Below are 25004 nucleotides of genomic sequence, written 5' to 3' on the forward strand. Positions count from 1 at the left end.
ACTCTACAACAACATAAAAGTTGAATCTATAAACATAAATTAGTATTTATTTTTATTATTATTGATTATGTAATCATGTTAATTTCAAGTAAAAAATACAGGACATATTTATAAAAAAAAACAAAGTCAATTAGTATTAATTAATAGTGGAAACATAAATAATATTGAAGTGTTTACCTAAATGCAAAATTCTAAAAAAAACTAATACAAACGTTACACTTAATGCTTAAAAAATGAGAAGAAAAAAATGCAAAAATAAATAAGTCTAAATAAAAACAACAACAATAAAATAAAAACAAAAACCATAAATAAATAAATAAATAAAGATTGACAGAAAAAATAATAATAACTAAAAACATAAAAGGTATAAAATAAAGGAAAAACAAAATAAGATAAAGATAAAAGATATAAAAAAAAAAAATCAAAACAAGATAAATATAAGAGATATAAGGCGATACTAAATAAAAAGAAAAATAAATGAGAGATGATCATTCATTTAATATGTTCTTCAATGGTACATTAAATAGTTTGTGCGAAATGAAACATAATTAATGACGAAAAGTAAACGGTCTAGTAATGTTGGGATACGTTCTTTTTGTGTGTCCTGATGTTTGACAATATTATTATTTTTTCTGCCATTCTTTATTTATTTCTATTTATGTTTTTATTCATTAATTATATTTCTAACTATTTTAAATACTAAAAATATATTTTTATAATGCATTCAAAATTAAAATTATAAAAAAAAATTACTGGATTGTGCAATTCTCGTCATTAATTATGTTTTATTTTGCACAAACTATAGAAAATATCAAATGAATGATCATCTTTTATTTATTTTCCTTTTTATGATCAACATATACTTATTTAATATCGCTTTATATCTCTTATCTTTATCTTGTTTGAATTTTTTTTATATCTTATATCTTTATCTTATTTTGTTGTGCCTTTATTTTATATCTTTTATGTTTTTAGTTGTTATTTTTTTTTCTGTCATTCTTTATTTATATTTATTTTTTGTTTTTATTTTATTGTTGCTGTTTTTATTTTCTATACTTATTTAGTTTTGCATTTTTTTGGTCTCATTTTTAAGCATTAAGTGTAGCATTTGCTTTAGCTTTTTTTTAGAATTTTGCATTTAGGGTAGACACTTCAATATTATTTATGTGTTCACTATTAATTAATACTAATTGACTTTGGTTTTTTTATAATTATATCCTGTATTTTTTACTTGAAATTAACATGATTATATCATCAATAATAATAAAAATAAATGTTAATTTATGTTTATAGATTCAACTTTTATGTTGTTGTATAGTTTAATTTTTTATTTTCTTCATTTAAAAAAAAAATTTTAAACTAAACATTTTTAATTTATTACTTTTTTATTTTTATTTTGTAAAAACTCATTTATTTATTCATTCATTATATTTATAATTATTTTAAACATTAAAAATATTTATTTTTTAATGCATTCAAAATTAAAATTAAAATTATAAAAATAAATAAATTATTATTTATTTATTTATTTTTAAAATGGTGCTAGATAGGGAAATAAAAACAAAAGGGTGCTAGATAGGGAAATAAAAACAAAAGGGTGCTAGATAGGGAAATAAAAACAAAAGGGTGCTAGATAGGGAAATAAAAACAAAAGGGTGCTAGATAGGGAAATAAAAACAAAAGGGTGCTAGATAGGAAAATAAAGATTAAATGGTGCTAGATAGGGAATTGAGCCGAAAATGGTGGATAGGATTTTTTACTTTATTTCTTTTTTAATCGATGGAAAAAGTAGTAATTTTATATTTAGTGTGGAGGTGTGGCAAGAACCTATACGTGCAAGAAGAAGCAGCCATTATCAGATGATGGCCTCTTTATTTTGGGCCGTACATACGGAAAATAGCCCAGCCTAGTACAACCATGTTAAGGCTTATAATGTCCAAATTGAGACTGTTTTTTTGTTGCACCACCATGTGTTCTTCTCTTATCCCATACCAAACGTAAAAATATATTTTTATCTTTTTTGTGTCATTTTTATAGAGTAACTTTCTAATTATGTAATCAGAACACGTATTTGAAAAATGATTTTTGAATTACATAATTCAGAAGCTAAAAAAGACTTTTGGATTACATAATTCAGAAGCTAAAAAAGATTTATGAATTATATAATCAAGAAATTAATCATGCATCTAAAAAAAACTTATGGATTATGTAATCCAAAAGCTAATTACAAATTTGAAAAAAGACTTTCAGATTACATAATCCAAAATATTACAGAAAACATTTTTGGAAATACTATGGAGGTGGGAGAAGAGGTGCATGAAGAAACAGTCCCAAATTGAAATTTCCCCTTCTTCTTAACCCACGTGTAGAACCTACTAGCTGATAAACATATTTGAATGAACTTTTCCACAATTGTTTAAAAACATGAAATATTTTTTATTAATTAAAACTAATTTATATATAAGTTCATGAAAGCATTTTTACAAATTAGTTTAACCACGATTTAAGTTATAGAAAAAATTATTTTAATTGTTTTTCATATAAATGCTTGGGGAGAATTATTTGTAAACATGTTCTGAACGTGTGAGTCGTTTGTTTCTGTTTCTTTTTCTTTTTCTTTTTTTCTTTTTATTTTTTTCTTTACTTTTGTAATGTTTTTATAATTTAGATTAATAATATAGGAACACTTTTCTACATCAAATAGTTTATTAATTTTTATCTTTTTAATCTTATCATATAATTGATCATACTTATATTTTACTATCCTTTATTAGCATCTAGAAATTAACATTTTATAACAAGTTAATCTTTTAAAAAATACTTCAAAATTTGGAATATATTTGTTTTAAAAAAAAATCAATTATACAAATTCGAAATATTTTACTGAAGGACAAAAGTGTATTTTCATATTTATTATGGGTGATGTAAGCTGGTGCAGGAAGAAGTATCCTATATTGTTTAGTTAGGTGAAATCTATCACAACTTGGCACAAGGCCCATTTATCTTTTTTTTTTTTCAAAAGCAAAGTTTTGTACGTCACAAGTTAGGGAACATATCCATTCCAATTTTACTCTATAATTTCTCTGGTTCTCATAATCTTAGTTTAGTAGTTAAGAATCCTTTCAACTAACTTCTAAAATTTATTTTTATTCTTATTTTGTTTTTTTTTAGAGTTAGAAACTTGTAAGTGTTTTGATTCTTAGAGTTCTAAGCTTCTTGATTTTTTTTTGGGGTTCAAGTCAATTCAGGCTGATAAAAGTTTATAATTTTTATCTATTGGAGTTATTTACAGAATAGTAGTTGGATTTTACAGATCATTATTGATATATATATGTACAATGTTTTTTTTTAATGTTTTATAATATTTTCAAATTTTGACAGTTTTCAATATTTTTATAGCAGTGAACTTTTTAAGATTATGATCAACAATTTTATATTATATTTTATGTAAATTATTGGTTGATTCCAAATGGTGGTAGACCATTTATTTATAATTACATTTGTAATGTGAATTGAGATTTTAATTGTGAAGTAATTGAGTTTGTATTAAGTCAGAAAATATATTTTTATATACAAGTGTTTAGACCCCAACAAAAAATAAACTACATAAAAAAAACACCATACTACAATTGTTGTCATATACGCTTTCAATAAAAAATTCTACATTTTGTCTACATTAATTCTCATCAAACACAGTTTAAAGATATTTGAAAAATATGAATTATTAATGATAGTTTTTTTTGCTACGAATGCCATGTCAAATAATTCGACAAATATTACAATCATAGATGTAATGTTTAACTTTTAATGGTGACTTATCAATAACTATTGTTAAATTATCGTTATAAGTGAACTTTAAGCACTCTTAAAAACCATTTTTTGCAATGATACTTGATTTCTTTTTAGAAAGATGACCTAAATTGTTAGTCTATACTTTGTTAATAGGAAGGCTATACTTTGTTAGTCTTCATAATCTTTACATTTTCGTAGAAGGAATCATTGCTTGTGGTGCATATATAGTATCTAATTAGTCAAATGTGTTGAAAAAATGTTTCTTTAGTGCTATTCACACTCGAATAGTTTTGAGTCCTTTGTGTGAACAATTACTAGTTGGGTTGGTGCGTTTGCCTCTGATATTGCCTTTTGAAACTATTGTTGCCATCCACAATATAGGAACGTGTCTCCACCAATATTCAATAATTCAATTCTACAAGGAAATTACAAATTACTATATATATGCAAGATAAATTTGTTAAATTTCATCATAATTAAAGATATTTTAAACGTTATGTTAATGATAGGTTTTGATTTATTGAAAATGTTAAAGTATTTTAGAGAAACTCCAAGTTATAGAAGTCCATATATATTTGCGGCGAATTTAAGAAAAAAGGTTCCAAAGACTTTGATATATTCATTTTGACTTCAAAACAGAAACAGTAAAAGATTAAATGCGAAGGCACAACATGATCACATGGCTTCCACATTGAGGCAACAGCATCATGATCATCTTGAACCCACTATGAGCTGAGTGGGTTATCTGAATGGATTATCAAATGCAAACACACTCGCTTTCAAGAATCTATATACTCATTCCCTTCCTACAAATTGCCGCATGCTTTGAATATACTCACCAAAAAAAGTTTATGCTCCTATGGCCCAAATGCACCTCCACTTCCCAACCAGAACAAATTCTTCCCCCCAACTTAATCTTATTTTATTTTAGGCAACATGCTATATTATTCTTCGTTTGTGATGATATAAAAATATTTTCTCTGATGTTCTCACCTCAAAGTTCAATTACCATAATGCAAGTAAGTTACGTGGTTCTTTGATTGCCTCAATATTTATTCTCTGATATCTAATTACAGATGCTGATTCCTTTCAAAAGCACGCTCAGCCGTGGCAGCCTTTAGCAAAATCCAGCGAACCAATTCTATATTAATGCTTATGCCATAAAATCACACTTTTACGATAACAACTACGAATGAAGTTCATTCTAGGAATACTGCAGCATGTTGAAATTTGTAAAGCTTGTGCGGGAATCTGTTTTTTGAGACTCACTTTTCGAAAGGGCATGACCAGAAAATCTATGTATTATGGTGAGAGAGTGAGTGGGGATTTGTTAAAAGAAGAGAGGAAAATAAAGAATGGGAAGAAAAAGGAGAGGAAGTGTAAGTGGGAAGCATCACCATTGGCCTGTGACAACCCTAAAAAGATTATTAGCACTGCATGCATGGCCCCATACTTTTGTGCTTTCTAGCACAACAAACAACACAGTCACAAACTACAGCTAGCTTAGTGGTTTAGCCCAAGACAATTTTACTAGGTTCATTGCTAGCTACGTGCTTGCTAGATAGGAATATCTTCCTAATCCGTTTGCATAATTAACCATATGCTACATACATATCTGCTCATTATTTATCTCATCATCAAAACTTTATAACCCATACTAACATGCTGCCCTCTTACCAATCTCACGTAACTATTTTTTTGTTTAAATTTCAACACTTATGAAGTTGTGATTACGTGATAAATCACTTAACTTTAATAATAAAAAATAATTTAGATATCAACAATTTTTTTAGTCTCTATAAAAATATATTTAATTTAATAAATATAAAAATTAATTTTTTTATTTAAAATTATTTTTTATTTAATGATTTTTAGTAGGGAGTATATTGAGTTCCAAAATACGTTGTTACAAACAAAATAAAAATAATAGTAAAAATTGTTGGGACAAACAAAACATAGAATTGTATATTGTTTAGGGGAAATTCTTCTCCGTGAGTTTTCTTCCAACACCTCCATCCTCCGTAGAACACGTGAAATGAAAATTTTGTTATTTTCTTCATTCTTTTATTGACACTCCTCTTTCCCATTTTTCATATTTTAAAATTTTAAATTATAAAATTATATTTTGAATTTTAGAGTTTGAAAAATATTTTATAGATTCAAAAATGCATTCCAAAATCTAAAATTCGAAATACAAAATTATATTTTTGAACTCAGAAAATACATTCCAAACTTGTATTCAAAACTCTAGAGTTTGAAATGATTCCAAATACAATTTTTTTATTCTGAATTTTAAAAGACAAATCCTGCACCTTTTGTCCAAGGATAATTTTGAAGTTAAAAAAATTATGGAGGTGCATAAAAGAAATTATGGAGGTGAAGGAAGAAAGACACCTGGTTTAGTTAGGTGAAATCTATCACAACTTGGCACAAGGCCCATTTGTCCTTTTTTTTTCAAAAACAAAAGTTTTGCATGTCACAAGTTTGGGAACATATCCATTTGAATACTTTTTAAAACAGGAAGTTCAATTTTACTCTATAATTTCTCTTATTCTCATAATCTTGGTTTAGTAGTTAAGAATCCTTTCAACTAACTTCTAAAGTTTATTTTTATTGATATTTTGTTTTGAGTTAGAAACTTGTAAGTGTTTTTTATTCTTAGAGTTCTAAGCTTCTTATTTTTTTTTTTGGAGTTCAAGTCAATTCAGGATAATAAGAGTTAATAATTTTTATTATTGGAGTTATTTACTAAATAGATTTTATATTTTAGAGTTTAATCAAAATAATGGAGATGATTAGATGAGTGTAATATTTAGTTTGACTTAGAAAATTTTCTATTGATCAAACGGTAGATTTGAAGTGGAAACATCTGGAATTCATAAATGAATGTTTGAATTATAATTAATGTGAAACTTAGCTAGAATGGTCATTTTTAAATTATATAATTAAATAATAACCATTAAATAGTATTATTGTAGATAAAATAAAATAAAAACACGAAAAATAAAATCTAAATCACAACAAATAACATATGAAATATTTTCATGCTAATAATTTGAATATTATTCTCAGAGATGTGGAACCTAATAATTTAAAATAGTGTAAAAGCAATCTCCATCTACTTCTCTTTTAGGTGTTAGACAACCCATTGCTTGAAATCGGATTTTGTTTAAGCTTTAGATTAAGTATAACGGTAGTTAATTGTCTCACTTAAAAATGTAACTAAACATTGGAAAAGAAAAAAGAATTGAACTAAGGCAAATTAAAGATCCAATCAATTCAACTAAGGCAATAATCTATTATGAAAGACTTATCCAACGGAAATTGTATGTCCAAACTAAAAATTTACCAAATGAACACTTCAATAATTGACTCATAATTTAGTAATGCTTTCATTGATTACTCTGTTTCACCCACCTTTAACTAATATATAAATTGTATTTTAGTTAGTTGTCACCAAATATTTCATTTATCTTTATATTTTCTTTTATATATATAATTAAATATTATTACATAATACTTTATATTATACTTTATAATATACATTTATATACAACTCTTTCTTTATTTACATCATCTTTCATTTTAATTATAATTTTTTGTTTTAAAATTATAATTTGTACACTTATTCTTTTAAAGCCAATTATAGACTTATTCCCTTAATTTATTTTATCACTACGTATATATCAACCAAAATAACTTAATTTTTATTTATAATTTTTTAAACCATTTAATTAATATTTTTTTTATAAAAACCTCAACAATTCTATTAAAAAGATACCAACATTTAATTCTGGTATCAATATTATAATTTATTATATTTTTTTTATAAAAATATATTTAGAAATAATTATTATAATTTTATTCTTCAATATTCAAATTTATTATAAAAATACAAAAAAACAAAAAAAAAGTTCATTTATTTTTCCTATAACATTTAGTTACGTCTATAAGATATTTTATTTCATTCTCTTTGTATTAATATTATCTTTTATAAATTTATTATTTTTAATTTTTAATTTTCAAATTTTATATTTATTTCTATTTCAATTTTATAAATATTTAATTTCACGACATAAAAAAATTTAATAATTTAACCTTACACAATTTAATAATGTTTTCTTCTCATTTAGAATTTATTCTCCCTATTTTTAATTAAATTTATCAAAACATTTCTTACTTACAATTTTTTTTAAAATTATTTATTATTTACTTTATTTTCTCTAAATTTATTTATATTTTCTTTCTTCTTTCTCATTCACTTCTAATAAAGCAAAAAATTCCAAAACACATTTGATCACCGCATAGTTGATTCTGGACAAACATTTATACACTAAAGTCAATTTTCAAAAACCAAATTTTGATCTCCACCGAACGACCTTCTTTCGATTGAAAAAAAAATAAATCTCAGAATTCAACTTCAAAATAACAAATTTTGGAAATTCTTTTTGCATGAAAAAAATAAAGATGAAAATTCAATTTAGTGAAACCCGAATTCTCACCGTAAATATTTTTCAGAGAGATAGTTGGAGAAATAAAGCACACAGGATTCTATTTAGGAGATTATTTTCCAAAATCGTACCACTTAAAAAAAACTCTAAATATACTACCATTGTAAAGTAAATTAATTATTTACTATTTATAACCTTAAATGGTAGTATAAATGTTGTAGTTGTTTCATGGACTATAGTTTAACTCAGAAATACAGAACTACATTAGAAATATATTGATAATGTACTTAATTTTTTTTTATAAAACTAAGTTTACTAGTGAATAAATTTACAGATCATTATTTCTGTCTCTATATATAATATTTCTTTATAAGTTTTATAATATTTTCAAATTTTGATATAGTTTTCAATACTTTTATATAGTAGGGAAGATTATGATCAACAATTTTATATTATATTTTATGCAAATTATTTGTTGATTCCAATTGGTGTTAGAACATTTCTTTATAATTATGTTTGTAATGTGAATTGAGATTTGAATTGTGATGTAGTTGTGTTTGTATTAAGCCTGAAAAAATGTTTTTTATATATCTGTTTTTATAATTTTTACAAAACATAAACAACATAAGAAAAATGCATTTTTTTAAGACTAATCAGTTACGGTAACACCTACCCTAAACATTGGATAGCTGTTGACAACAATTATAATTATTATATATTAATAAAATAATAATTATCAAATTATACGTAATTATTGTATATAATTATTTTACGATATTATACATAATTATGTACATAATTAGCGAATTCTACCTAAATAATATTTGAACTTTAGACTGATATGAAATTTACTTAATAATTATTATAGGGAGTGTATTAGAAAAAAAATAAAGATGAATCCCACACAAAATTCAAAGAATAAGTTAGACACATGGAATCTCTCCTCCACAATTGCTTCCTTCAATATTCTCCTTAGAGGCAACACAAGAAAAGAGGAAAAAACGATGTTCATATCCAATTTCAAAAACATGGCACCAACTAAACTAAACTAACCTCAGAGCTACTGTTGCTGCTTAATTAATAAGAGCACGTAGGTTTGGGTGCGAGAGAGAAAGGAGCTGGTGCTAGTGCTCCCACTTTCTCCCTGCGAATCACACCCTACGATCACACTTCTGCTTCTTCTTCTCATTCAAGCCTCCGAACCCAACAACAATAAATTCGCTGAACTACTACTCCTCAGACTCATATTATGTAATACTAATTTTGTATTATTTGCAAGTGGATAGGTATTATCAATTTATTAAGTTAGGTCCTTTGAATATATAATTTTTTATTAAAAATAGTCAGATTAAATTTTTAATAAAAATAGTCTTTATTAACATATTAAATTATACGTAATTATTATATGTAATTATTATACATTATGTTATTGTACGATAGAATCATAGTAGATCCCTATATAACTAGGTATAATTTGGAAAAAGAAAAAGTCTTCATACAATATATTTACTGTACATGGGAGTTATGTATATAAATACACACAAGAGAGAAATCTTATCTTATTTTTTTTACCATCTTCTTATATGGTATCAAAGCACCGATCTTGGTTCTATGATAGTCTCTCTATTCTTATACCCTAGATAAGAGATCATGTTTGACAAAAACTAGTAACGAGTCTGATGGAAACTTGGTACAAGGCTTCACATCAAATTCAACCATTGATAAAGGCGGTTTACTCGCTCAACAATAATGGTAAAAATGACACGTTTATAAAAGTTGCAGGTCTGTTTGTCCATAACTCATCTATTAATTCTGTTTTTACAAAACCATCTATTTTGGATAGCGGAGCAACCAATCACATTGCATCTTATTCACAATTTTCACACACATTTCATCATTATTTATTCCAAATGTTAATTTGTCCACAACTGCGTCCATTTGATCTACGAGCACACTTAAATTCAATGACAATATCACTCTCAAAGATACGTTCTTTTTTTGTGTTCCTTATTTTAATTTAAATCTCAGGTTCCTTAATAAGATAATCAATTCACTAAATTGTTGTGTCGTTTTTACTCCACATGGTTGCCTTTTGCAGAACTTGGCTACAGGTAGGATGATTGACTCAGGTAAACAACACACAAGCCTATATTATATGTCCCCTCTTCCAAACCTAGCCCACACATCTCAAATTTCGACCGACCCTGATTTATGGCACAAACGTCTTAGATATCTTTCTCCAGCGCGTCTACAACTTGGATCTTCATTACTACCTCAGTAAAAATCTAATTTCCATTCATAATAATTGTAGTATTTGTTCCAAAGCTAAACAAACAAGACTACCTTTCCTTTAAGCACAATAAAATCTCATTCCCCATTTAATTTATTCATTGTGACATTTGGGTTCTCATAAAAGTCCAACTCATTATGGAAAACGTTTTTTTTCTCACTATAGTCGATGACTATACTAGATGTACTTGACTATTTCTTATGAATCACAAGTCTGAAATACAACAACTCTTAGAATCATTCATTACTTTTGCACAAAATCAATTTCAAACATCTATTAAAACCATCTGCGTTGACAACGAATTGAAATTTATTTTAATGTGTAATTTTTTTCTCAAAAAAATATTGAATGTCAACGCACTTGCGTTTACACTTCTCAACAAAAATGGAGTAGTAGAACGCAAATATAAACACATTTTAAACACAACACGAACCCTCATATTTCAGTTCCATTTACCATTATAATTTTGTGGGAATGTGTTTTAACCGCCACATATATCATTAATCGCTTGTCATCACCTTTACTAAAAAATAAATCAGCTTTTGAGATGATATATAATCGTCCACCTTCACTTTCTCACCTAAAAACTTTTGGTTGCTTTGTTATGCGACTGCTGTTTCACCTAAGCAAAAATTTGATCCGCGCACTCGACAATGCATCTTCATTGATTATCCTCTCAATAAAAAAGGATACAAATTATTTGATATAGATGCAGACATTTTTTTTACAAGTTGGGATGTCACCTTCCATGTAAGTGTTTTCCCATTCTGCCAATAGTTCCAACCGCAATCCTTACCTCCATTGATATTTTGTCTGCTATTGACATTGACTTACCCACTCCTGTCCAACATTCACTGAATCAACCTTCTTCTCCTACTCATCACAATGCACCTAAACCTCCAGCAAACCAACATTTTTCTCTTACTCGTCACAATGTACCTAAACCTCCAGCAGACCAACCTTCTTCTCCCACGCCAGGAAGTCTGACACCCATTATCAAACCTTCTCCAACCGACCTTCCTGTTTGACGATCTAGTCGCACATCAACCTCACCTTCATGGCTTCAAGACTACGTAACAGGACCCCCAAGCCAATCATTCGACCACTGCCCAAGACTGGCCAAATGGAACCAGGTATCCTATGCATCATTTTCTTTCTAATTCACGATTTTCTTCTACACATAATACATATCTTGCTAACATCACAGCCACCAAAGAACCTCACACTTATGCCCAAGCTATCCTTGATCCAAATTGGTAAAAAATCATGGAAGAAGAGCTTTACGCCTTGCAGCTAAATCAAACGTGGACCTTGACACCGTTACCCGCCAGACAGAAACCCATCAGATGCAAATGGGTCTATAAAATAAAGTACAACTCACATGGCAAGCCTTGACATATATAAGGTGCGCCTTGTTGCAAAAGGTACATTCAGATTAAAGATGTCTATTTTGAAACTTTTTCACCAACATCAAAATTAACAACTTTGAGGTGTTTTCTCACCATTGCAGCAGCCAGAAATTGGTTTATTCACCAGCTAGATGTGCAAGCATCCCGTACATGATTTTCAACATTTTCTAATGTGATTAAATTTGCAGGATTTCAACGTTCAAGACGAATTACTCTTTATTCACAAGAAAAAATAACTCATCATTTACTGCCCTTTTGATTTATGTGGATGATATTATTTTTATAAGAAATGATTTGACAGAAATTTCGTGTGCTAAAGACGGGTCTATTACAACAATTTAGCATTAAAATCTTCGGGACTTAAAATATTTTCAAGGGATTGAATTTTCCCATTCCAAAGCATATATTTACATGTCACAAAGAAAATATGTTCTTGATATTTTGCAGGATACAAGACTCACAAGTGCTCGTCCAAACAAATTTCCAATGGAGTAATACCTAAAACTCACACTGGACGATGGAGAGTTATTAAAGGATCCATTCAAATACAGACGACTTGTGGGACGACTGATATACTTAACGGTTACTTGGCCTGACATAATATTTTCGTTTCGGACCCTAAGTCAATATACAGACTCCACGGAAACCTCATTGGGATGCCACAATTTGAGTCCTAAAGTACATCAAAGGATCATCGGGACAAGGATTGCTATTGTCATCCGAGAACAATCTGACATTGACAACTTATTGCGACTCAGACTGGGAGGTTGTCAGACAACTAGGAGATCAGTATCTGGGTATTGCATTTTTCTTGATTCTTCTATTATCTATCAAGCGACAATACTTGTTTGGAGATAGTTTGGTTGTGATATCTGTTGCATGACTTAAAGGTGCTATGTAACTTGCCAACTCAATTTTTTTGTGACAATCAAGCGACATCAAATTATCAAATTATACGCAATTATATGCAATTAGTTTAATAATAATTAGTAGATCCCTACATAATTGGCTTGTAATTTGGAGAGTGAAAGTCTCCATACATTTGCATATATTTCATGTACATGGAGTTGTGTAAATACACAAGTAAATAAAATATCTTCATTTTCTTACCATCTTTTTATATAATTTCCTTATATTATATGCACTTTTCGGTGACAAATTCTAATTTTTCCATTAATTGTCGTAAAAAATAGTTCAAAGATATTTTAAAAATATCAATTATTAATGATAATTTTTGTTAGGATTGTCATGTCAAATATACGACAAAGGGTAGCGTGAGAGAGGGCGAGGTATGAGAAGGTTTCAGAATAGGGAAAAAGAGAAGAGTAATGAGAGAGGGTGAAAGAAAAAATAAGAAAGGTGAGAGAGTTGGGACGAGTGAGAGAAGAAGGCAAAGTAAATTTAAAAGAAGGATATGTGTACTTCTCGTAATGTGTCACGTTTCACTTCACTTTTAGTTAAATGCAATTTTATTTTATTTTTTGGATTTATAGTGTGTTGACATGTGTAAATTTTTTTTCTTGAATTGGTCACTATTTGTATTATTTAGAGATTTATTATATGTTACTATGTGTATTTTTTTCCTTCTAAATATAGCACTTTTAATGTTATATTTTTGAAGTTATGTTTTTAATATAAACTTTTAATCAAACACATATTTTAAGAAAATAACACAAATATGTATCGATATGCTGAAAAATAGTATATTTTATGCAAACGTACAGAAATACCACTTCTAATTTACCAATTCATTGCACATAAAAAAAATAAATCACTTTAACAATATGACACATGCAATATAAGCCCCATACGCAGTTATCTCTATATATATAGTGTCGTGAATTTAATAATAAGTGGGTTGATATGTAGTGATTGAAATTACATCCCTTGCTTTGATATAATTAATACGAAGGATATACTTTGTTAGTCTTTATAATCTTTACATTTTCGCACAAGGAATCATTGCTTGTGGCTGTATATATAGTATCTAATTAGTAAAATGCGTTGAAAAAATGTTTCTATAGGGCTCTATTCACACTCGAATAGTTTTGATTCCTTTGTGTGAACAATTACTAGTTGGGTTGGTGCGTTTGCCTCAGATATTCCCTTTTGAAACTATTTGGCATCCACAATATAGGAACGTGTCTCCACCAATATTCAATAATTCAATTCTATGAGGAAATTACAAATTACTATATGCAAGATAAATTTGTTAAATTTAATCATAATTAAAGATATTTTAAACGTTATGTTAATGATAGGTTTTGATTTATTGAAAATGTAAAAGTATATAAGAGAAACTCCAAGTCTATTTAATTATAGCTTTAGAAGTCCATATATATTTGGGTGAATTTAAGAAAAAGGTTCTAAAGAGCCTATGTCAATGAGGCAGCAGCATCATGATCATCATCTTGAACCCACTATGATCTCAGTGGGTTATCTGTATGGATTATCAAATGCAAACACACTTGCTTTCAAGAATCTATATACTCATTCTTCCTACAAGTTGCTTCCTACAAGTTGCCGCATGCTTTGAATATATTTTAGGTACTCACAAAAAGAAAAGAGTTTATTCTCCTATGGCCCAAATGCACCTCCACTTGCCAACCAGAACAAATTCCCCTCCAACTTAATCTTATTTTATTTTAGGCTACATGATATATTATTCTTCGTTTTAAATCTTGTGATATATAGATATGTACCTGTATGGATATTGGGAACTGAGTAATGTTGATCCACGTCGATACAAGGTGTCTGCTTCACTCTTAATTGTCCTGTTCTTCAAGTCTCCTTCTTCTCCGCGTGCCTCGGTCGGCCGGTGGGGGTATCTGCGATTGTGCTTCGACGCTCAAGTGACCGATCTTTCTCCGTGAGAATTTCCTGATTATCTGAAAAACGTACCTTTTTTCCTTCCAGAAGTTCCTTTTATGGGTTGACCTGGGCCTGGGCCATCTGGGTCAGGCAGTTGATGGTTAGAGACATGTTTAGTGGTTCTTGGGTCGTGCTTGATGGTGTCCTGAAAATTAGGGGAGTGGTCCAGAGGACGTGCTTCGACTTAGTCAATGGTCATCGTAACCGCTTTCCACTTCACGCGAAATAATTGTAGTGGATTTGATTAGATTTAATTAGGTTTACTCGACGTAAACCACTAGGTCGTTCGGTGCCTACCGGTACAATTAGGTTTACTCGACGTAAACCACTCGGTCGTTCGGTGCCTACCGATACACTAGCCCCCCAGGCTCGAGGGCGTGGATGACCGAAGAGTCGTATAAGATGCACGAAACTTTTGGGTTGGTGCTTGCTAGCTGGCATTATTAAATGCGTGGCAGAGATGTGACGCATGGCAGGGTCGCGACTTCGAGGGGCTGTCCCATCGTGATGCTTTCAACTGTGAGGATCTCGTGTCGTTTCATTTGCCCAATGCACTTAGCCGTTGGATTGGGTTTGATTTGACGGTGCTGAACGAGTGTTGGGGTTTTCTTCTCTCACTTCTCGCCCTATAAATACTGCTTCATTTGAACTTTTGAGGGTTTCTGAATTTCACTTGCTCTCAGTTTCACATTGCTTGTTTCGATCGCCGAGTGCTGAGTTTGTTGCCCGTGTCATTTTCTTCATTCAAGGTTAGTCATGCCTTCTTCTGTAGAGTCTTCGAATGTTGTAGATTCGTCGATGACCCGTACTGCTTCTAGTGGTGCGAGTCAGTCGTTGGACGACCCAAGCTATGATTGGGTTGATCCGTCTGTCCTTCAGATCCCTAGTAAAATGAAGTTTTCGGACGACTTAGATGGGTTTCTTGCTGTTCATAAGAATTTTCTAGCACCAGATTGTCCGACTGAGGCACTGAGTGTTGATATGTGTGGTGTGACCGACCGTGTCTGTCACGGTCGGGAGAATGCTCCTCACGACTTTTTCTTTGTGTATAGTACTTTCTTTTCCCACTTGCATATAAGTTTTCCCTTCGATGACTTCACCATGAGCGTTCTTAAGATTTTGAATGTTGCACCGACCCAGTTGCACCCTAATTCGTGGGCCATTTTACAAGCCTTTCGAATTATCTGCAAAATATTTGGCCTCACGCCGACCACCAAATCATTTTTATACTATTACAACACCTACCCGAGTACCCCAGTAGGTTGGTTGTCATTGTCTAGTCGTCCGGGTAATGTATGTTTTGCCGCTTTTACTACTTATAAGAATTTTAAGGACTACTTTTTTAAAGTGTTTGTTGAACCGGAAGGCCGGGACCTATTTTATAATGCCGATGGGAGCACAAAATTTCCATTCCAGACGGAGAAACCCACCTCCCTTGACCATCGGTTTTGGGAATCTTTGTCTCCCATCGACCAAGAAATTTTGAAGGTTGTGAATCAACTACCGTGTAGACTTCCTACGCAGGAACTGATAGCCCTTTACGGGTCGTCCAAGCAGTGGGCGGACCTAAATGGTGAGCTCTTTCTTCTTTCGGTCGTTCAATTAGCCGCGTAGTGTTTCTTACCTTCGTGTTTATTTTGCAGATATTGTTGTGAGCATGGATCCAAGTTTGAAAAAATACATGAACAGTTTGAAAAGGCAGGCAAACAAAAGCAAGATAGCCACCATCGTTGGGATTGTGCCACGGCCGGTCGAGCAGGAGGTTGTTCCGGTCGAAGTTGTGGCCGCTCCCGTTCAAGGTAAGAAAAGGGGGTGACCGGCGAAGGCACCCCGCATTGACGTTCGATCTTCGTCGGGCAGTCCTACTAGTATGCTGGGGTCATCCGTCAGGGTGGCCCCTACCATGCAATATGACTTGCGCCCCGAGGATGAGGATACCCTAGCAGCCATCCCCACCTTGGATCTAATTGAAGAAATGGTTGAGCCGCAGTGTCGTGCGGCCGTGGTAGGTAGGGCCATCGGGGATGAGTTAAAGAGAGTGAAGACGGTGTCGATTCCCAAATTGAAGTCGCAACTTAGTGAATTGACCGTTTCATTGAAGGATGCTCTAAAGGCTGTGGACGAGGCCCGGAACGATGCTCGGTTGGCTAGGGAAGAGCAAGAGACCTTGAGGGTTACACTGAATGAGGTCACGGTTGGACGAGCCGAAGCTATTAAAGAACAAGAAAAATTGGCTACTGAGAAAGAATCTCTCCTTGCCCAAGTTGAACAACTACAAGGGTTCATGCTAAGCATTAATGAACAATCCTTCAGACAAGGCGTCCGTCAGGTTGCCTTTTTCCATGGGGTACCGTCCGACGACGAGCGGTATGACTTGAACATGGATGTTGTGGATGGCCGTCTGATGCCTCTCGGGGATGAGGAGGCCGAAGAGAATGATCAAACCATCCATCCTGTAGCTGAGATGTCTCGTGGAAATGACACTATACAGTCGGAGGAGTCGGTGCAACCGGATGATACCCTTGACATCGTTTGACATTTCCATTACCTGAGCCCGGGGTGTGGGCTAATGACAATTTTACTGCTTTGTGACGTGTTTCGAACCATTTTACCTTTTGTTATCGAATTTGTTTTTATGTTCCTTTTAACACGCGGTTTATGACCGAACGATTGGTTGGCGGGTACTTTGATGAAGAATTTGGTGAGTGACATGGTTAATGATAACACTGATGGTGTTTCGTATATTAATCGGATCAAACGAACGATTAATAGATTATTAACTTCTGACTAATGATTACTTGGTTATATATTCCGTTCGGAAGAAATGGTTAATTGATAATAACCGAAATATTAATTTCTGACCAAAATTGGTAGATAACGTTAGTTATATGTGCTGACCGAAAGAACGGTTAATTAATTCAGATAACGTTTTAGGTTATAATTCAGATAACCTTAGTTATATGTGCTGACCGAATGAACGGTTAATTGATTCAGATAAGGTTTAAGTTATAATTCAGATAACCTTAGTTATATGTGATGACCGAATGAACGGTTAATTGATTCAGATAACGTTTAAGTTATAATTCAGATAACCTTAGTTATATGTGCTGACCGAATGAACGGTTAATTAATTCGGATAACGTTTAAGTTATAATTCAGATAACCTTAGTTATATGTGCCGACCGAATGAACGGTTAATTAATTCGGATAACGTTTAAGTTATAATTCAGATAACCTTAGTTATATGTGCCGACCGAATGAATGGTTAATTAATTCGGATAACGTTTAAGTTATAATTCAGATAACCTTAGTTATATGTGCCGACCGAATGAACGGTTAATTAATTCGGATAACGTTTAAGTTATAATTCGGATAACCTTAGTTATATGTGCCGACCGAATGAACGGTTGATTAATAATCTAAATATTAATTTCTGACCAAGGTTGGTAATTTAAAGTGCCTCGTTAAAACCTTCTCGGTAGAAAACCCTCCTTAGGGATAAAACAACCGAGCGAGGAAAGAGTGCACTAAATTCATTCATCAACTGTAATAGAATTTGAGATGCGTGGCATTCCACGTTCTCGGTATAGATTTTCCTGACAAATATTCTAAGTAATATGCTCCTCCTGTTGCTGCGTCAGAAATGCGGAATGGTCCTTCCCAGTTACTTGAAAACTTTCCGCCGTCCTTCCGAGCGTCGCTGCGCATGCGCCAAACTAAGTCTCCCTTCTGATAGCTTCGTGGCTTCACTTTCGAGTTATACCTTCGTGCTGCTCGTATTTTGCATGCTTCTTCCCTTATCTTGTATTTGTCTCTTAATTCATTGATGAGGTCGAGGCCGACCAGTAGACTTTCTTTATTCAAGTCTAAGTCTAATGTCTGTCGGCGCAATGAAGGCTCGCCGATTTCGACCGGAATCATGGCTTCTGTGCCGTACGTCAGGCTGTAAGGTGTTTCTTGAGTCGTTGATTTGGGAGTACAACGATAGGCCCATAGAACCTCTAACAATTCTTCAGTCCAGTTTCCCTTGGACGGGCCAAGTCTCTTTTTTAACTCATTGAGAATAACTTTGTTGGCTGCTTCCGCCTGACCGTTGGTTTGAGGGTGTTCGACCGAACTCGTTATATGTTTGATATGGAGTTTCTCATAGAATTCAGCTAGCCCTCGGTCGGTGAATTGTCGACCGTTGTCTGTGATAATGATCTGAGGTAGGCCGAACCTGCAGACAATGTTTTTCCATACAAAGCTCTGTACATTACGGGCGGTGATGGTTGTCAATGGTTCGGCCTCAATCCATTTGGTAAAGTAATTTATGCCAACCAACAGGAACTTGCATTGCCCTTTTCCGGGTGTGAAAGGTCCGATAATATCCATTCCCCATTTCACAAATGGCCAGGGGGGATAGGATGTAGTGCAAGTGTTCTGGTTTTTGGTGTGATAAGGTGTCGAACTCCTGACACTTCACACATTTTTTAACGTACTCGGTGCAGTCTCCCTGCACGGTCGGCCAGTAGTATCCAGCTCTTAGAATTTTGGCGGACATAGTCCGTGCTCTTGAATGGGTTCCGCATATCCCTTCGTGTAACTCGGTCATCACATAGGTGACTTGTTCTGGACTAAGGCATTTTAGGAGGGGACGGGAGTACCCTCTCCTGTAAAGATCTTGGCCAATGAGTATGTATCGGGCGGCTTGTAGTTTCATTATTTTCTCCAAGTGTGAATCGCATACACCATCGGTCAGATATTGTTTTATGGGAGTCATCCAGTTAGGTTGCGTGTCGGTCGCCATGCATTCTTCGGTACCGACACTTGGTTTAGCAAGGGTCACGTGTATGGCCGATCGGTGGACACCTTTCTTTTTTAGGGTAGCCAATCTTGATAGAGCGTCCGCCCGAGTGTTATTTTCCCTCCGTACGTGTTGGAATGAGATTTCTTTGAACCTGTCTACAAGATTTTTCACAAAATGAAAATATTGTTGAAGTAACGTTTCCCTTACCTCATACTCCCCTGTGAGTTGTCCGACGACTAGACGAGAGTCGCTCTTACAAGTTATACTTGTTATCTCTAACTCGATCGCCAGATGTAGACCTGCGATTATAGCCTCATACTCGGCCTGATTATTGGAAGTTTTAAATTCGAACTTCATGGCTTGTTCGATAACGATCTCTCCTGGTCCTTCAAGTACAACTCCCGCCCCGGACGAACGACTGTTCGATGACCCATCTACGTATAATGTCCATCTGGGAGTTTCTTCGGTCGGATAGGGAGTGAGCTCTGCTGTGAAGTCAGCAAGGGCTTGGGACTTGATGGCCCCCCTGGGTTGGTATTCGATATGGAATTCTGACAGTTCGACTGCCCAACCTATCATTCGTCCGGCCAGGTCAGGTTTGATGAGAATCTTCATAATGGGATAGTTAGTCTTAACCATAACCTTGTGATTTTGGAAGTACATCCGCATCTGTCGTGCGGTAATGACTAAAGCTAAGGCAACTTTTTCGACCATTTGGTATCGGGTCTCCGCGTCGTGTAGGACTCGGCTGATGAAATATACCGGTCGTTCTTCCGCTTCAATTTCTTGTACTAGAACGGAACTCACTGCTTCATTGGAGACAGCTAGGTAGACTACAATGGGTTCTCGTGCGTTCGGTTTCTGGATGACCGGTGGGGATGACAAAAATGTTTTTAGCTGTTGGAAATTTTGTTCGCATTCATCTGTCCATTCAAACTTAGTCGTTTTCTTCAAAAGTTTTATAATGGGTCTCGTTCGTTCAGTAAGCTTAGGTACGAACCGAGATAACGATGTAAGACGACCAACTATTCTCTGAATCTCTTTGAGTCCGCTGGGACTTCTCATTTCATATACCTCCATGTTCCGACCGATCATGTCGTGGAATACGTGATTCATAAGTCGCTGGTACGTGGCTCCGACATTCTTGAGACCGAACGGCATGACTTCATAGAAGAAATTATCAGAATCCGTTCTAAACGCGGTCTTCTCTCGATCACGGTGGTACATTTGTATTTGGTTATAACCCGAATAAGCATCAAGGAAACTAAGGATTTGATGACCGGCTGCACCGTCGACCAGTCGGTCGATTGTAGGTAAGGGATACGAGTCCTTTGGGCATGCTTTATTAAGGTCTGTATAATCTACACACATTCTCCATTTTCCATTTGCCTTTTTTACAGTCACCACATTGGCTAACCACGTTGTGTAGTGGGCCTTCTGAATAAAACCAGTTTGAACTAGCTTGTCTGTTTCTTCCCGTGCGGCTTTGCGCCGTTCTTCACCTAGTTTCCTTTTCTTTTGAGCGATCGGCCTGGCCTCTTTATAGACAGACAACCGATGGGTAATTACATCTGGTTTTACCCCTGACATGTCTGCAGCAGTCCAAGCGAAAAGATCAGCATTTTTTGTTAATGTCTTACCGATCGCCTCTCGGTCGTCCAGTTTGAGAGACGTTCCCATGTGTGTCTTTCGGTCTTTGTCACGGAGGAATATGGGTTGAAGATCTTCCCCTGCTTCCATCCGGGGATCATCCAATCGAGGATCCAGATCAACTAAAGCGACTAAGTGTCTTCTGGATTCTCTTCCTTTAGAACGTCTTTCTGGCGACCGGCCTCTTCGCTCTGTGGTTCGCTCGGCCGACGTGGCATAAAGCCTTCGGGTTGGCTCCACCTTCAGGCTAGCTACCTAGCACTTTCGTGCTATCTTTTGATCTACATGCACGGTTGCTATATCTCCATTGACCGAGGGGAACTTCATAACTAAGTGAGGAGTTGAGACAATGGCTTTCAACCTGTTGATAGATGGACGACCGAGCAAAATATTGTACGATGTGTTGGCGTTGACGAGTAGGTATCGTATGTTGATGGTTTTACTGAGGTAATCGTCACCAAATGTAGTGTATAAATCAATAAATCCTCTCTTATCGACTCTTTCTCCTGAGAAACCAACTATCTGTTCGTTGTAGGGTTGTATCTCCGCCTCTGGGATCTTCATCTTCTTAAATGTTTCCCAGTAAAGGATGTCGACCGAGCTGCCTTGATCTACTAAGACTTTTGCGATTGCGAATTTGTCTATCTCCACAGTTATTACCATAGGATCATCTTGAGATGGGTCAATTGCTGTGAAATCATCGTCGGTGAAAGTGATTGGTGGTATGTGCGGTCGGCGTTGTGTGGAGGTATGAACGAATTGAATTGCCCTTAAATGTTTCTTCCTTGCTGAATTAGAACATCCTCCATCTGCAAAACCACCGGCAATGTAGTTAATCTCTTGAGGGGGCTGGCCGAGTGATACCGGTCCAGCGATTGTATTGATGACCGCGCGAACTTTCTGTTTAGTTCGGCTCCTACGCTCAGGGCTTTCGCTTTTAGGTCTCGTTCGTCGAACCGGACTTTCGCTTCTTTTCCTTCTGTTCGAACAATAATGATTGTCGCGGGTTCGGTCATCTCTTCGTCCTACACGTTCTCGGGGATCATGATCACGCTGGGGTGACCTGGATATAGTAACGGTAGCTTTCACGAACTTACGGAGGTGACCGGCCTGGACAAGCTCTTCAATTTTATCTTTTAGTGTTTGGCATCCTTCGGTCGTGTGACCGTAGTTACGATGGTACTGGCAACGTTTACTGGTATCGGCATTAGGAGGGGTTTGCGACTGCTTTAGTGCCGGAATCAATTCAATCTGTAGTGCTTCGTCTAGAACTTTCCCCCTTGGTACAATCAAGGGAGTGTAGCTGTGGAAGCGGGGACCCCTGTTGGGGCGATGGCGATCTCGGTCGGTCGGAACTATGGGGGGACGAATCCCTTTGCCTCTGTCCGCGTTCTCTGCATGTGTCTTTCAATGATAATCAATGTGTTCTTCTATCTGCATGAACTTTGTCGCTCTTGTTCTTAATTCATCCATATTACACGGGGCCGTTTGATAAGACTTTCAGTGAACCTCCTAGGTAGTATGGCTGAGACCAAATGATGCATGGCTATTTCTGGATTAAGGTTACGAATGCTCATACACACTTTGCTAAATCTGTTCATGAATGTTCTTAATGATTCTCCCCTTTCTTGTTTGACATTCAGGAGGGACATGGAGGATGTCCGATGAGGTCTACTTGTGGCATATTGTGTGGTGAATTTCAATTCCAAAGCGTCGAAGCTTGTAATGGAATTGGGTGGAAGATCAGAGAACCATCCGAGGGGGCCTTCCCTGAGAGAGGTGGGGAAGACTTTACACCACACCGTCCGATCAGTTGTGTAAAGGGTCATTTGAGTTCTAAATATATTCAGATGTTCGTCTGGGTCTGTGGATCCATCGTAAAGATTTATCGTTAGGCCTCTCCACTTGTCAGGGAGAGGAGTGGCTATGATATCATCAGTGAACGGATGGCCTCTCGGGTTTGCTACCCTGTTTGGGGTTACCTGCTTTACACTCTGATGGGTGTGCTGAACGAGTGATGTGGGAGGTATAGTTTGGGCTATTGTTTGGGCTATTGTCTTCGTGCCTGACTGGAGTGGTGGTGGAGAAGGCGCACGTGAATGTCCCTCACGCTCAGATTGCTCGAGTCTTTCCATCAATCTTTTGTTCTGCTCTTTCAGTTGAGCTATCTCTTCTGCATGCCGTTGGCGTTCCTCTTCCTGTCTTTTCTTCTCTTCCTCTTGACGTAGTTGATCAATGGCTCCCTTCTGGAGCAACTCCTGCATCTGAATCTGGAGGGTTTGGAGTATCGTCCTATGTTCTTCCGTGGCAGTATCATTGTTGTTGTTCGTCGTTGAACCCATCCTTGAGGGTTGGTTCCTCTAGGTTTGGGAATAGTGATTACTCGGCCCCACGGTGGGCGCCAATTGTACCTGTATGGATATTGGGGACTGAGTAATGTTGATCCACGTCAATACAAGGTGTCTGCTTCACTCTTAATTGTCCTGTTCTTCAAGTCTCCTTCTTCTCCGCGTGCCTCGGTCGGCCGGTAGGGGTACCTGCGATTGTGCTCCGACGCTCAAGTGAGCGATCTTTCTCCGTGAGAATTTCCTGATTATCTGAAAAACGTACCTTTTTTCCTTCCAGAAGTTCCTTTTATGGGTTGACCTGGGCCTGGGCCATCTGGGTCAGGCAGTTGATGGTTAGAGACATGTTTAGTGGTTCTTGGGTCGTGCTTGATGGTGTCCTGAAAATTAGGGGAGTGGTCCAGAGGACATGCTTCGACTTAGTCAATGGTCATCGTTACCGCTTTCCACTTCACGCGAAATAATCGTAGTGGATTTGATTAGATTTAATTAGGTTTACTCGACGTAAATCACTCGGTCATTCGGTGCCTACCGGTACAAGATATTTTCTTTGATCTTCTCATTTCAAAGTTTAATTATCAATAGATATGTAGCATAATGCAAGTAAGTTACGTGGTTCTTTGCTTGCCTCAATATTTATTCTCTGATATCTAATTACAGATGCTGATTCCTTTCAAAATCACGCTCAGCCGTGGCAGCCTTTAGCAAAATCCAGAGAACCGATTCTATATTAATGCTTATGCCATAAAATCACACTTTTACGATAACAACTATGAATGAAGTTCATTCTAGGAATGCTTTGCAAAGCTTGTGGGGGAATCTGTTTTTTGAGACTCGTTTTTCGAAAGGGCATGACCAAAAAAACTATGCTTGTGGAGGAATCTGTTTTTTGAGACTCGCTTTTCGAAAGGGCATGACCAAAAAAACTAAGTAATTATATTAAATTCATCTCCTTCGATTGTAGGTGTTGTATATGCATCCGCGACTACTGTGGACCAATATTCATGCTGACTGCTGCAGCGTTTCTGTATATGACAATATATGTAAAACAATAAACTAAACCACCAATTTATAAGAAAGTAATAAAAAATGTCCTTTTTGACAAAACTGATGATAAATATAAAATGCTATCTTTCACATGGTTACCTCCACCATCACCAGGTGCAGGTTGTCCAGCCTATGCAAGCATTAGGATAGGGAAAAATAATGTATTAAAAAAGAGCCAAGAATATAATTCCTGTCTAGGAAAAGTGGGAGTCAAGGAGTTTATGTCGGATGCAACTCCTGCACTTATGTTTTCTGTTCAAATGTACATTCAAGTAAAAGAAATTTGGAGGACATTCAAGTAACATGTTTTGTCAAACGAATGAAAGGTAGAAGTGTTTCTTGATTAACTAGTGTAATGTA

The 25004-nt window shown here is 34.7% G+C and overlaps 1 protein-coding gene across 1 annotated transcript; it reads right to left on the minus strand.

The window, feature by feature from the left end:
• Positions 1–21507: 21507 nt before the first annotated feature.
• On the minus strand, positions 21508–23594 carry LOC150028862 (uncharacterized). The gene is made up of 2 exons (XM_090300156.1): positions 22751–23594; positions 21508–22646 (listed from the first exon to the last, which is right to left on the minus strand). The coding sequence occupies exons 1-2, from the start codon at positions 23592–23594 to the stop codon at positions 21508–21510; spliced, it is 1983 nt and encodes a 660-aa protein (XP_090156282.1).
• Between the last annotated feature and the right edge of the window lie 1410 nt (positions 23595–25004).

The sequence above is a fragment of the Phaseolus vulgaris genome, chromosome 3 (genome assembly GCF_051622355.1).
Source record: "Phaseolus vulgaris cultivar YP4 chromosome 3, ASM5162235v1, whole genome shotgun sequence".
Taxonomy (NCBI): domain Eukaryota; kingdom Viridiplantae; phylum Streptophyta; class Magnoliopsida; order Fabales; family Fabaceae; genus Phaseolus; species Phaseolus vulgaris.

Coding starts and splice junctions, on each gene's coding strand:
- LOC150028862 (XM_090300156.1), bottom strand. CDS start 23,594: ATGGGTTCAACGACGAACAACAACAATGATACTGCCACGGAAGAACAT. Junction 22,647..22,750: donor ACCTAGGAGGTTCACTGAAA/GTCTTATCAAAC, acceptor AGACACATGCAG/AGAACGCGGACAGAGGCAAA.